This window comes from Oreochromis aureus, linkage group 23 (genome assembly GCF_013358895.1).
Source record: "Oreochromis aureus strain Israel breed Guangdong linkage group 23, ZZ_aureus, whole genome shotgun sequence".
In the NCBI taxonomy this organism is placed as follows: Eukaryota; Metazoa; Chordata; class Actinopteri; order Cichliformes; family Cichlidae; genus Oreochromis; species Oreochromis aureus.
In genome coordinates this window covers 46236939-46249973 of record NC_052963.1, presented here as the reverse complement: position 1 = coordinate 46249973, position 13035 = coordinate 46236939, and the positions used below count along the sequence as shown (strand labels likewise).

General features: G+C 44.8%; 1 protein-coding gene across 6 annotated transcripts in view; it reads left to right on the top strand.

The window, feature by feature from the left end:
- The window catches only part of LOC116335503 (arf-GAP with Rho-GAP domain, ANK repeat and PH domain-containing protein 3-like), a 66039-nt gene that overhangs the window by 19661 nt on the left and 33343 nt on the right, over positions 1-13035 (top strand). For all 6 annotated transcript variants that reach the window (XR_005610397.1, XR_005610398.1, XR_005610399.1 and 3 more), the window contains exons 3-9: positions 7603-7739; positions 8027-8109; positions 8721-8756; positions 8898-8961; positions 9038-9175; positions 9276-9314; positions 9439-9608. Coding sequence is in view for 3 of the 6 variants with exons in the window: in XM_039607391.1 (XP_039463325.1) it covers positions 7603-7739; positions 8027-8109; positions 8721-8756; positions 8898-8961; positions 9038-9175; positions 9276-9314; positions 9439-9608 (667 nt within the window). In the remaining 3 variants the exon portion in view is untranslated. The remainder of the gene's footprint in view (positions 1-7602; positions 7740-8026; positions 8110-8720; positions 8757-8897; positions 8962-9037; positions 9176-9275; positions 9315-9438; positions 9609-13035) is intronic.

Here is a 13035-nt window from a genome sequence, read left to right as displayed (position 1 = left end):
AATCTAGCTGATGATTTTTCTTTTGTTGTGAAGTTGAGCCTGCCAATTAGTATGATGGTATGATGAACCATGCTAATGGTATGATTTACCCTCCTGAGATGAGAAGTGTGTGTCATGACTTAACGAGGCCTTTTTATTTTGATACTTTCACAGTGCACTGAAAGTTTGTTTGATGACCTCGTTTGAAGCAGATCTGCACGATTAGAACAGAAGCGCTATACGACGCGTCGTCGAGAAAATTGTTGCAAGTGAGTTTCTCCAAAAGATTACAATGGGCTCTGGAGAAAGCCACTTATATGGGACAATTAGAAAATAGGTCCCTACCCAAAAAAGGATTCAGCGAGATAATCCGATCTAAAAAATTCTTCTTTTTCTTTTTGAAATGACGTCATTTTGCTGAGAAGTGGAAACGAAATCCAATGACAGTTTCCACTGTCAGCAAAGAAAGGATGAATGAATGAGTGGAAGAGAAATAAAACTGACTGACTGACATCACTGTGCGAAGTTAACCCCCACCTGACAAAGGTGCAGATGAATCTATGTGTGTTTCTTTTTTACAGGAGCAGAAAGATGACAACAACATCGAGGTTGCATGATGATTTAACCTTTTAAATGTCACTTTCTGTGTCTGTGCATCTACCAGGGGTGTTATTCACTACCTTGTGTTGCTCACAGAGGTAACTGTGACAAAGTGTGTACACCTGCGCAGCGCTAACATTTCTACAGCATTACAATTCTTCATGTGATTTATACCAGGATAGCTGGTTGATGTTTTCTACTACAGGATTTCTGGGTTTATGTGTGAGGAAAACTGTGTTTACAGGTTATGAGTTGGTGATGCTGTTACACTGTGTTGTTGGGAAAATGTGAAGGTTACTTTGACGATGTGGATAACATGTGAATCATTCCCTGTGTTGAAACTTGTGTCACTTCTGTCCACAGATATGGATGGGTAACTTTATGGCCTTTTTATAGCACCTCTGGAACCTGTCAACTTCTGCCTGACCTCCAGGATTGTCCATGTGTGTTGCAATGTTTATTTTTCTAAGAGTGCTCTATTACTCTTATGATACAATTGTTTATAAGTGTGAAGTTTGATTTTACTTCCAGATCTTGTTTTCCAGGCCATGATGGTGTGTATGCAGGCTCCTGGCGGAGCTGGGGTTTTAAGCAAACTTAATATGCAAAACACACTAACATCTTTTATTGCAGGGTTACGGAGCTACTCCAGAGGAGGTGAAGCCCTGAGGGTGCCTGGGACATGATCTAGCTAATCTTTTTCTTTCAGACAGGAATCTAGGTTGGATGAGTTGACTCATCGGAGTGTCCATGCGTCAAGAGGAGGGGTCCAGAGTTAAAGAGTTACATGAAACTATCTTTTCTATGTTTTCTAAACTATGTTTTTATGATTTTTGTGTGCTTAACAGTTCATCTACGGGTATTAAACCTATGTAAAGTGGGGCATCCATGTTCAGCTGAGGCTTTGATGGTCCATAAATGAAGCTCACTGAACTAAAGAATGTGGTTTGATGATGATTGACATGCTTTCCAAGTAGGAGTTTTTCCTCCTAGCAGCAGCAGTCAGAGTATTGCTGAAAGGAATCTCCTGAGAAATCTTCAGAGGCCCAGTGAGAAGCGAGAACCCATTCCAAGCAGAGCTGACAGCCCAGGCAGTGGTTGAGGTCAAAGGTCGAGCTGTTTGGGGCCCATCATGAGATCAGATTCCACAGCCACAGCAAGGACCATGAAGCTGCGTTGGAATGAGAGCTGTGCCAAGGGGGCTTTCCAGAGGCCAACAGAGGAGATTGTAGACAACAGATGGGCACCTGAAGGATGAGGGGAGCGTGCCAAGCTCCAACGACAGCGCAGGGGGAGTCCAAGGATGACATCGTGATTCTGTGAAAAGCACAGGAACCAGAAGCTATGGTGGTGATGACAGCAGTTTCCAGTGAACATCACCCAATGCTGTGTCACTATACTGTGCATACGTTGGCACACTGAAGACTGCTGGGATCATAACAGCAGTAAGATAACTGGATCCAGCACCCTTTCCACAGAGGGTTTTTCCTGCAGAGGATGGACAATGGAGGAGTCATATGTATCCCCCACAGGACAGAGGCCTGAAGTGAGGTGATGGGGGTTGGTAGAGGCCACAAAACTCAAGTGTTGACGAGGTCTACAGCTTTGAAGATAGCTGAGACCCATGTTGACAAACAACAAACTCAACTGGTATGTTTGAATGTCTATTCTACATACATTTGGACTCTGGTCCTATGAACAGTGATGGAAACAACTGGAAGAGACATTTATGGCACCCTGCAGAACTTAAACCACTCTGCAGAGAGACGTGCGATTTACATGTCTTGCAGAGGAGCACCACCAAGCTGGAGTGATCTTGAAAATGTTAATTTCTTTTTGACCATTAACAATTCATTTGTTTGCTTGCAGGATGCAGTTTACCATTGAATGAGATCAATGAGAAATTGGGTAACTGCTAATACATTTGTGAAACTGTGTACGTTTACATATGCTGAGTATAAAAATGGTTGCATTAACACTACCAGACATGAGGTATTCATAACTAGGGACTTTTCTAGCATAACTGCCAAAGGGGAGAATGTTAGATTTGTATTGTTGATTGTCATTTATGTTTACAGATATCTACTTATATGCTTAGGGTTTTATAATTAGTTGCAGATAGATAGAAGTTTGATCTTTAGTAGTCTGTGGAGACTCTGGCATTCACACACATATTTACAGTCATCGAACATGACTGATGCTCTGAACACACTTAGACAACTCAGAGATGCAACATCACCCTACCACAGAATGAAGAAGATGATAATGAGATAGACATTTGGATATAACATACTCATAAAACCCACTAATTAATGATGTCCTGGCTAAAAATGTTTTACAAGTGGCCATAGACTGATACATTGTTAGTGAGTTGCTATGTATATATATATATAGGAGAAAAGATCAAACAACAGGAGGGAGGGGGTGAGTAGCTCAAATGTGCTGTTAGCATGTTAGCAGAGCGATGCTACTGTGAACCGAGGAGCTATTGTCTTGATGTGAGCTTATATCTGTTATTAATCTCTGTCTCTCTTCCACAGCATGTCTTTATCCTGTTTTTCTTCTCTCACCCCAACCGGTCGCAGCAGATGGCCCCGTCCCTCCCTGAGCCTGGTTCTGCTGGAGGTTTCTTCCTGTTAAAAGGGAGTTTTTCCTTCCCACTGTCGCCAAAGTGCTTGCTCATAGGGGGTCATATGATTGTTGGGTTTTTCTCTGTATGTATTATTGTGCGAGCTCCTGTACAATATAAAGCACCTTGAGGCGACTTCTGTTGTGATTTGGCGCTATATAAATAAAATTGAATTGAATTGAATTGAATTCTACTCAGGGTTTTTTCTTCCAGTTCAGAGCAGAAATGTTTTTGTTAAGATACTGGATGTTGTGTTTTTCTCCACAATTTTAATTATAAGCTTGATATATTGCTGCTAACAGCAACAGGGATGAGTCAGTGAGTCAGTTGGGCTTGTGAATCATGATTCATGAGTCAGTAAAGTGATTCTCGAGTATTGAACGATTCGTTCATGATTCGCGCATCACTAGTGAAAATTTATGCTATGTCTTCTAATGATACTGCCTAAGGGAAGCATGTATAATGTAAACAGAATTGGTCCTAGTGAAAAAACAAATCATTAACATGTGACATCAGCTGACGTGACCAGAGCCAATAAGAGATCAATATACTGTAGCTCCCCATTTAAAGGAGCAGTCCAACAATTTGAAGACATTTGCGTGACAGTCTGCAGTCAGGTGTCCGTTACTCTGTTCTCCTGGGAGCTGCATGGCATCTCAGGTGGCCTCTGTCGACTGGACATGGACAGCAGGGTGACCTTTGACCTTGGGCCTGACGATAAAGATGACACATTCTTGACCAGAGAGTATGTTTTATCCTCAGAATCACAGTGGCAGCACAGAGTGCTCTTGGCCTTTTGCCTGAACTCCGTGGACACGTAGTAGAAAATGAACGGGTCGATGCAGCTGTTGAAGGTGCTCACCGCCAAGCTCACCATGTAGGGCATGTAGAGGTCCTCTCCATCTCCATCCAGTGGTCCTCCAGGGCATGAAGCAGGTATGGAGGAGATCAAAACTCCAGACATCCAGAGGCCCCCAGAACACAAGAGACCAAGGAAGACCAACAGAGGGGCAGCCGCGCCACTATCCCAGAAAGAGCTGAGGAGAGTCCCAGATGAGGGGTCACTCAGCAGCCGCGGAGCAGAAGCCAGGGGGGGGTTGCAGTGACGTGCCCGTGAGCTCCGCCGGCAGCCAGCTGTGCCTGAGTGACCGAGCCCCAGGCCGAGAGGCCGAGGGCACCCCATCCCCGAAGTGGCCAAGCGAGCCCCCGAGTCATTCTAACTACCAGAAATCTCGAAGCACAGGCCGAGGGGACGGTGTGGCAGCAATTTTTCACACCAGCCTATTAATCAACCAAAGACCAAGACAGACTTTTAATTCATTTGAAAGCCTGATGCTGAGCCTCGTCCACCCGAGCTTTAAAAGTCAGAAACCAGTCTTACTTGTTATCATCTATCGTCCACCTGGGCCTTACACAGAGTTTCTCTCTGATTTCTCAGACTTTTTATCTGATTTAGTGCTCAGCTCAGATAAAATAATTATTGTGGGTGATTTTAACATCCATGTAGATGCTAAAAATGACAGCCTCAACATTGCATTTAATCTGTTATTAGACTCAATTGGCTTCTCTCAAAATGTAAAAGAACCCACCCACCACTTTAATCACACTCTAGAGCTTGTTTTAACATATGGCATAGAAACTGAACATTTAACAGTGTTTCCTGAAAACCCTCTGCTGTCTGATCATTTCCTGATAACATTTACATTTACAATAATTGATTACACAGCAGTGGAGAGTAGACTTTATCACAGTAGATGTCTTTCTGAAAGTGCTGTAACTAAGTTTAAGAATATAATCCACCCACTGTTATCATCTTCAATGCCCTGTACCAACATAGAGCAGAGCAGCTATCTGAACGCTACTCCAACAGAGGTCGATTATCTTGTTAATAATTTTACCTCCTCACTACGTATGCGACTCTGGATACTGTAGCTCCTGTGAAAACTAAGGCCTCAAATCCGAAGTACCTGACTCCGTGGTATAATTCTCAAACACGTTGCCTAAAGCAGATAACTCGTAAGCTGGAGAGGAAATGGCGTCACAAATTTAGAGGATCATCATTTAGCCTGGAGAAATAGTTTGCTGCTTTATAAGAAAGCCCTCCGCAAAGCCAGAACATCTTACTATTCGTCACTGATTGAAGAAAATAAGAACAACCCCAGGTTTCTCTTCAGCACTGTAGCCAGGCTGACAAACAGTCAGAGCTCTACTGAGCCAACCATCCCTTTAACGTTAACTAGTAATGACTTCATGAACTTCTTCACAAATAAAATTTTTATCATTAGAGAAAAAATTATCAATAATCATCCCACAGATGTAACATTATCTACAGCTACTTTTAGTACCATCGATGTTAAGTTAGACTCTTTTTCTCCAATTGATCTTTCTGAGTTAACTTCAATAATTAATTCCTCCAAACCATCAACGTGTCTTTTAGACCCCATTCCTACAAAACTGCTCAAAGAAGTCTTGCCATTAATTAATGCTTCAATCTTAAATATGATCAACCTATCTCTAATAATCGGCTATGTACCACAGGCCTTCAAGGTGGCTGTAGTTAAACCTTTACTTAAAAAGCATCTCTAGACCGAGCTGTCTTAGCTAATTATAGGCCAATCTCCAACCTTCCTTTCATATCAAACATCCTTGAAAGAGTAGTTGTCAAACAGCTAACAGATCATCTGCAGAGGAATGGCTTATTTGAAGAGTTTCAGTCAGGTAACCTTTAGTGAAGGTTACAGATGATCTTCTTATGGCCTCTGACAGTGGACTCATCTCTGTGCTTGTCCTGCTAGACCTCAGTGCTGCGTTCGATACTGTTGACCATAATATCCTATTAGAGCGATTAGAACATGCTGTAGGTATTACAGGTACTGCACTGCAGTGGTTTGTATCATATCTATCTAATAGACTCCAATTTGTACATGTAAATGGAGAGTCCTCTTCACACACTAAGGTCAATTATGGTGTTCCACAGGGTTCAGTGCTAGGACCAATTCTGTTTACATTATACATGCTTCCCTTAGGCAGCATCATTAGAAGACATAGCATACATTTTCACTACTATGCAGATGACACGCAGCTCTATCTGTCCATGAAGCCAGGTAACACACACCAATTAGTTAAACTGCAGGAATGTCTTAAAGACATAAAGACCTGGATGGCCGCTAACTTTCTGCTTCTTAATTCAGATCAAACTGAGGTTATTGTACTCGGCCCTGAAAATCTTAGAAATATGGTATCTAAGCAGATTCTTACTCTGGATGGCATTACCTTGGCCTCCAGTAATGCTGTGAGGAACCTTGAGTCATTTTTGACCAGGACATGTCCTTCAACGCACATATTAAACAAATATGTAAGACTGCTTTCTTCCATTTGCGCAACATCTCTAAAATTAGAAATATCCTGTCTCAGAGTGATGCTGAAAAACGAGTTCATGCATTTATTACTTCCAGGCTGGACTACTGTAATTCATTATTATCAGGATGTCCTAAAAACTCACTGAAAAGCCTTCAGCTGATCCAAAATGCTGCAGCAAGAGTCCTGACAGGGACTAGAAAGAGAGAGCAGATTTCTCCTGTTTTGGCTTCCCTTCACTGGCTTCCTGTTAAATCCAGAATTCAAAATCCTGCTCCTCACATTCAAGGTCTTAAATAATCAGGCCTCATCTTATCTTAATGACCTTGTAGTACCATATCACCCTATTAGAGCACTTCGCTCTCGCTCTGCAGGCCTACTTGTTGTTCCTAGAGTATTTAAAAGTAGAATGGGAGGCAGAGCCTTCAGTTTTCAGGCCCCTCTTCTGTGGAACCAGCTTCCAGTTTGGATTTGGGAGACAGACACTATCTCTACTTTCAAGATTAGGCTTCAAACTTTCCTTTTTGCTAAAGCATATAGTTAGGGCTGGACCAGGTGACTCTGAATCCTCCCTTAGTTATGCTGCAATAGACGTAGGCTGCCGGGGATTCCCATGATGCATTGAGTTTTTCCTTTCCAGTCACCTTTCTCACTCACTATGTGTTAATAGACCTCTCTGCATCGAATCATATCTGTTATTAATCTCTGTCTCTCTTCCACAGCATGTCTTTATCCTGTCTTCCTTCTCTCACCCCAACCAATCACAGCAGATGGCCCCGCCCTCCCTGAGCCTGGTTCTACCGGAGGTTTCTTCCTGTTAAAGGGAGTTTTCCTTCCCACTGTCGCCAAAGTGCTTGCTGATAGGGGGTCATATGATTGTTGGGTTTTTCTCTGTACCTATGAAGCGCCTTGAGGCGACTTTTGTTGTGATTTGGCGCTATATAAATAAAATTGAATTGAATTGAATTGAGCTGTGCGATAATAAGCCTCTGATGTTGTATTAATGGCTAACGTGTCCACCTGTGTGTGCCTGTCAGCCTATAAGAGCGAGATCATGAAGGTGGGTCTGCTGAGGTGTCGCGAGGAGCCTCCGAAGCTCCTTCAGGGGACCAGGTTCCAGGAGAGAACGTTCCAGATTCGAGACCACAAACTGCTGCTGCTCAAAGACAAGAAGGTAGTCGGGAACAGTAGACAGCAGTAAAACAAACAGTTAAAAAAGAATAGAATATATTAGATGTCATTGTACATGGACAACGAAACTGTGGGCGCTCCACACCAACTGTGGCTGAATAACTAACAAACAGGAGGAATGTGTACAAAAAGGAGAGAAAGGCGCATACTGGAGAACAAGAAGACGAGTAATACCTGGGAAAACATTAAAAACCAAAATAAGAACAGAAAACCAGCAAATCTCAGTAAAAGAACAGTAAAAAACAAAAGTCTCTCCATCTGTGTCTGCAGAGCATCAAACCTGAGAAGGAGTGGGCTCTGAAATCCTTAAAGATCTACATCGGCATCCGCAAGAAGCTGAAGGCTCCAACCAGGTAACACACACACACACACGTCTGGTTTGCTATCCTCGTGGGGACATCCCATTGATATAATGCTTTCCCAAGCTGCTTACCCTAACCATCAAAAATGAATGACTAACACTGACCCTACACCTAAAACTAACTCAAACGTAACCCTCACACCAAAACCACATTTTGAGTGTGAAAAAATGCCTTCAACCCTGGGCTGTTGGTCCCCACCAGTATAGTAAGAACCTGTTCACACACATACACACACACACACAAGCCCGTTCAGCTTTCTTAGTGAAGATCTTCATCGACATAATAGTTTCCCTAGCCCGTTACCCTAACCATTAAAAATGAATGCCTAACCCTTACCCTAAACCTAACCATAACCTAATTGTTCAAACTTGTGAGGACTGGTGTGTGTGTCCTCACAAGTGACTGTCAGTTCTCACAAGTATAGTAGAATGCAGATTTAAGTCCTCACAAAGATAGCTAGACAAGAACACTCACATACACACTCACACACACACACACACACACACACACACACTCCTGCGGTCTGAACTGAGCAGTGAGCGTCAAAGGCTGATGGCCATTATCTGATGGCCATTATCTGATGGCTTGTGTTTCCTGTGCAGGTGGGGCTTCACAGTGATGTCAGACAAACACCAGCTGTAAGTATCAGGGCTCACCTGTCCTCCTCAGTGTCACACTCACCTGCAGCAGCTGATGTTTGACGTCGTGCATTCAAATAAAAGCTCTGAGCGTTTCAGTCTTGCATGACATCAAAAGTATCTGCCCCTCCCCTCCACCAGGTACCTGTGCTGCAGCAGCGAGGCCGAGCTGTGGGATTGGATCACGAGCCTTCTCAGAGCTCAGGTACGTTTACCTGCACGCTGGTCTGGGATCAGCCGTCGCTCCTGTGCTGGCCATCATGAATGTGCTTCTGTTGCAGAACGATGACCCAGGTCCTCCGGCGCTGCGCCGCCACTCCTCCTCTGACATCTCCAAGCAGAAGTTCGGAACGATGCCGCTCGTCTCCATCAGAGGAGACGAGAGCAACAGCAGCATGCTGTCAGCCAATCAGACGCTGGTTAGAGTCCAACTCTCTCAGCTTTTTCTCAAACATGCTCAGTAAACTGTCACAGGTCAAATGCACAAACTCGTCATCTGTACTTTGTCTTCCCCTGCAGAGGAAACTACACGACCGGAGAACTCTCTCCATGTACTTTGTAAGTACTCTGTACTTCCTCTCGTCTCACTCGTGAGCCTGTAGTAAACGCTGGGGGGGCGGGGTTTAACCTTGGGACCGATCCCATCTCTCTGTGTTCTGGTGTGTCTCGTGTGTGTCTCCAGCCCATGAAGGTCCAGCAGGACTCGTTCGAGGAGCGCTCAGAGTCTCCTGACCTGCCTGAGCCGCTCTACGAGGAGGTCGGCGACTTCGGCCTGCAGGTCCTGAAGTCTCTGGAGACCAGCTTCCTGTCCAGCAGCATTGCAGAGACCCAGGAAGTGCCAGACCACTTCAGGTGAGACGTGGTCTCACCACCAGGTGAGACCACGTACCGGAAGTCGGACCCTGGTCGCTCAGGGGTCGGTCTCCTGATTAGGGAGTTCCCCAATCCACACATGGGTGAGACCTAGGATGGGAAATTGGTCTTGGAACGGGACCCGTGATGCCTATTGGCGAGACCTAAGATTGGAAATTGGTCCCCGGAAGAGATCCGTGATGCCTGTGTGTGAGGAGGTGGTCCTTCCTGCTTGGGGCTGAACCCCTCAGCGAAGGGGCCCCGCGATGCCTGTTGGCCACACAGTAAACCCCAATTGGGTACATTTTAAATTTAATAAAATAATTTTTGTTGGGTAGGCAGAAGGAGAGGAACCTGGCCCAGGGTCTTGCCCTAAACATAACCACTCCCCTTCTCTCTAACCCTAAACATACTTAACCCCCAAATTCATCGGCACTCAGAAAGAATTAAAAATCCACAAAGGATATAAATAAATAAATAAATGCCACTTAAAAAGCCTGCCTACAAGGGGATAAAAGACCACACGGGACACAAAGACAAGGGATAAAAACTTTATTACAAACAGAGAGATAACAAACAAGATAAAACCCAGAGAGGGACATTTAAAAATTAAAAATTCATTTGAGCTCCAGCCTGAGGAAGGCGTACAAAGCGCCGAAACGTCGCGATGAGCTCAATTTAAAATTCATGGCCTACTTAACCCCCGTGTTGGGCAATTTTTGGAACAATTGTGTTGGTGGGGGCACCATCCCCCATTCCACGAAGGACCGTGCACTTGTGGGTTTCCAGCTTTGCTGGGGCCCCAGTCCTTTTCCATATCCCACCCCCCCATCCTAACCCTTATTGGGAGGATAGGGAGAGGGAGGGGTCCAATATTTACAAGGGGTCATCAATTGGAATACTTAATAAGGTTGATAACATTGGGGAGGATATCATAAAATTCATGGGGGTATTGATTGAATTCATAAATTAATTTTAATAATTTACGGTATTATGGGATTAAAAATTTCATATTTGTAGTATAAACACAAGGGGCATACATGATTTGGGGGTCTGAAAATTTATAAGTTAAAATTTAAAGTGTAATAACATTTAACATAAACATTGGGATTAAAAATTAATATTAAAAATTTCATATTAAATTGGACCTTAAATATTACATATAAAAATAATTTGGGCCTACAGTAATTGAGTACATAGTGTGAAATATTATAATTCATGAAGAAAGCAATTTTTAAAATCATTGGGAAAGGGCTATTTACATAGGAAGGAAATTCAGATAAAAAAGACGAACGAAAAATCTAACTGGAACAGAGGGCATAAAAGGAGCTGACACACAGAGAGAGGGCATTTCGCCTTGAGACACAGAAGGAGCAACATCGCAGAGACTAGACTAGTGTTTTTTGTGCCACAGCCTGAAGAAGGCCCTTTTCAGGGCCGAAACGTCGCGGCGGCACAAATTGAAATTTGATTTCATTTAATTTCATTTAATTCATTTTATTTTTAATTCATAAATACAAAACTAATTAAAAACACAAACACAACAAAACTTTTATTTCATTTTATTTTATTTTATTCATTATCACTTTTAATTTTTGATTACTTATATACCAAAGGCGACATTATTAATATATAACAAAGGCGACACCACAACAACAAAAGCAATACACTACATAAATAAACAAAACAACAACACATTAAAAAGTCCATCGGGCTCGATGGCTTTTTTTGATGATCAGGATGGGTGGACGGTGGTCCGTCGTGGGAGGCGCCAGCGGCGTCCTGGGCGGTCCAACTTCCAGCAGCAGCGGGTCACCTGGGGGATGGACCGTGCACGTCCTCCTGCCTTCGAAAGAGGGGGGAGGAGTCAGTTTCCAATCCCTAATCGGCCTGTGCCTCCCTCGGGTTCTCGATTCCGTGGCTCTGGTCCTCCAGCCCGATCCTATGCTGATGTGGTTCGCCGAGGACGACCTCAAGATGAACCGAGAGTGACTGCTTCCTACTACCGGAGACCCAGATTAAACTGGGGACGCCAGTGGAGACCGCAGCCAAGATGGCAGCAGCAACAGGAACCAATGGACCAGGAAAAGCTGCAATTGGTTCGCAAGCTGCACACGGTGATCAGATTGGTGCATCACCTTCAGAATGTGACTCCCAAGGACGGGAGAGAGGAACCGCGGATGATTGTCCGTATGGTGGAGAACTTGGCCTCCATGATCAAGCCAGCCTTGCCAACACCTGAAACGCTGGACTTGATCCTGGGCAATGCTAAGAATTGGGGGTACACTACCCTCATGATTTTGGAGGAGCACTACTCCAAGCAGATTGATGTGATGAGGGGAGAGTTGGCCGAGGAGATGAGTCTGGACTGGAAAGAATGTTTCCAGATGGCCGTGAGGAGAGCTCGTAGAGACCTACCCCACATCACACAAGAAGTGCTGGACCACGCAGAGGCCCTGGTGACGGCATGCGCGGCCACAGCTACGGAAAGGGTGCCTCAGCCGGCTGGCAGGGAGGCAACAGAGGACGTGGAGAGGGGTTCTGTGCATGAGGAAGCACGGGCTCCTCCAGGGACAGTTGAGATGGCTCAACAGACAGACCCTCAACCCCTGAAGCAGCGGGTTTCGGTCCAAGTCCTCAGGCCTGCAGAATTGCGGCAGGATATGGGGACAATGACAGAAGAGAGATCCTACTGGACACCAGCTCCGAGTCAGGCAATCCAGCAGGAAGCTCAGGTACAGGAGGAAGCCCGGCCGGCTTCTCCTTTGCAGCAGAGACCGCCTCGTACCAGGGGTGCAAGACAGGGTTGTGTGATTCCTGAGTCCAATTTTCTGTTGGAGTTAGAGGAGCTTGATTCTTCACACGAGGGTGGTCAGGGTTCACAGCCAGCTCTGGTCGTAGGGGAGAGTCCACGTGATTCCCTGCTGGAAGAGAGAGAGGATGAGGTTAGACAGGACAGAACACCCATCTTAGTACCTACCTCACAGAGGTCAAGGGAGGATCCAGGGTCTCCTGCTAATGCACGGGATGATGCAGGGAGGAGCCTGGGCATGGATAGTTCATCTGAGCAGCGGAACCTGACTTCAACCCCAAAGCAATACTATTCTGTTAAACGGCATATTCACACGGAGAGAAAGATGATTGATTGGGGGCTGAGCATTCGGAAAAAGTGGGTTTTCCTGGGGGACTCGAATCTTGCAAGGTTTCCCGCACATGTGTTGCCGGACCTGCAGATAGACAGCTTTCCCGGGGCCAACTTCCGACATGCTCAAGCACTGGTTAGAAAGGCCACCATTCATTCCAATGTAGAGAAGGTGGTCTTGGCGTTCGGGTTGAATAACAAGAATCAAGGTGCAAAAGAAACAGCGATCAAGCAGATGTTAGGGGCCGTCAGAGCAGCGAAGAACCGGTTCCCTTTCTCGGAAAT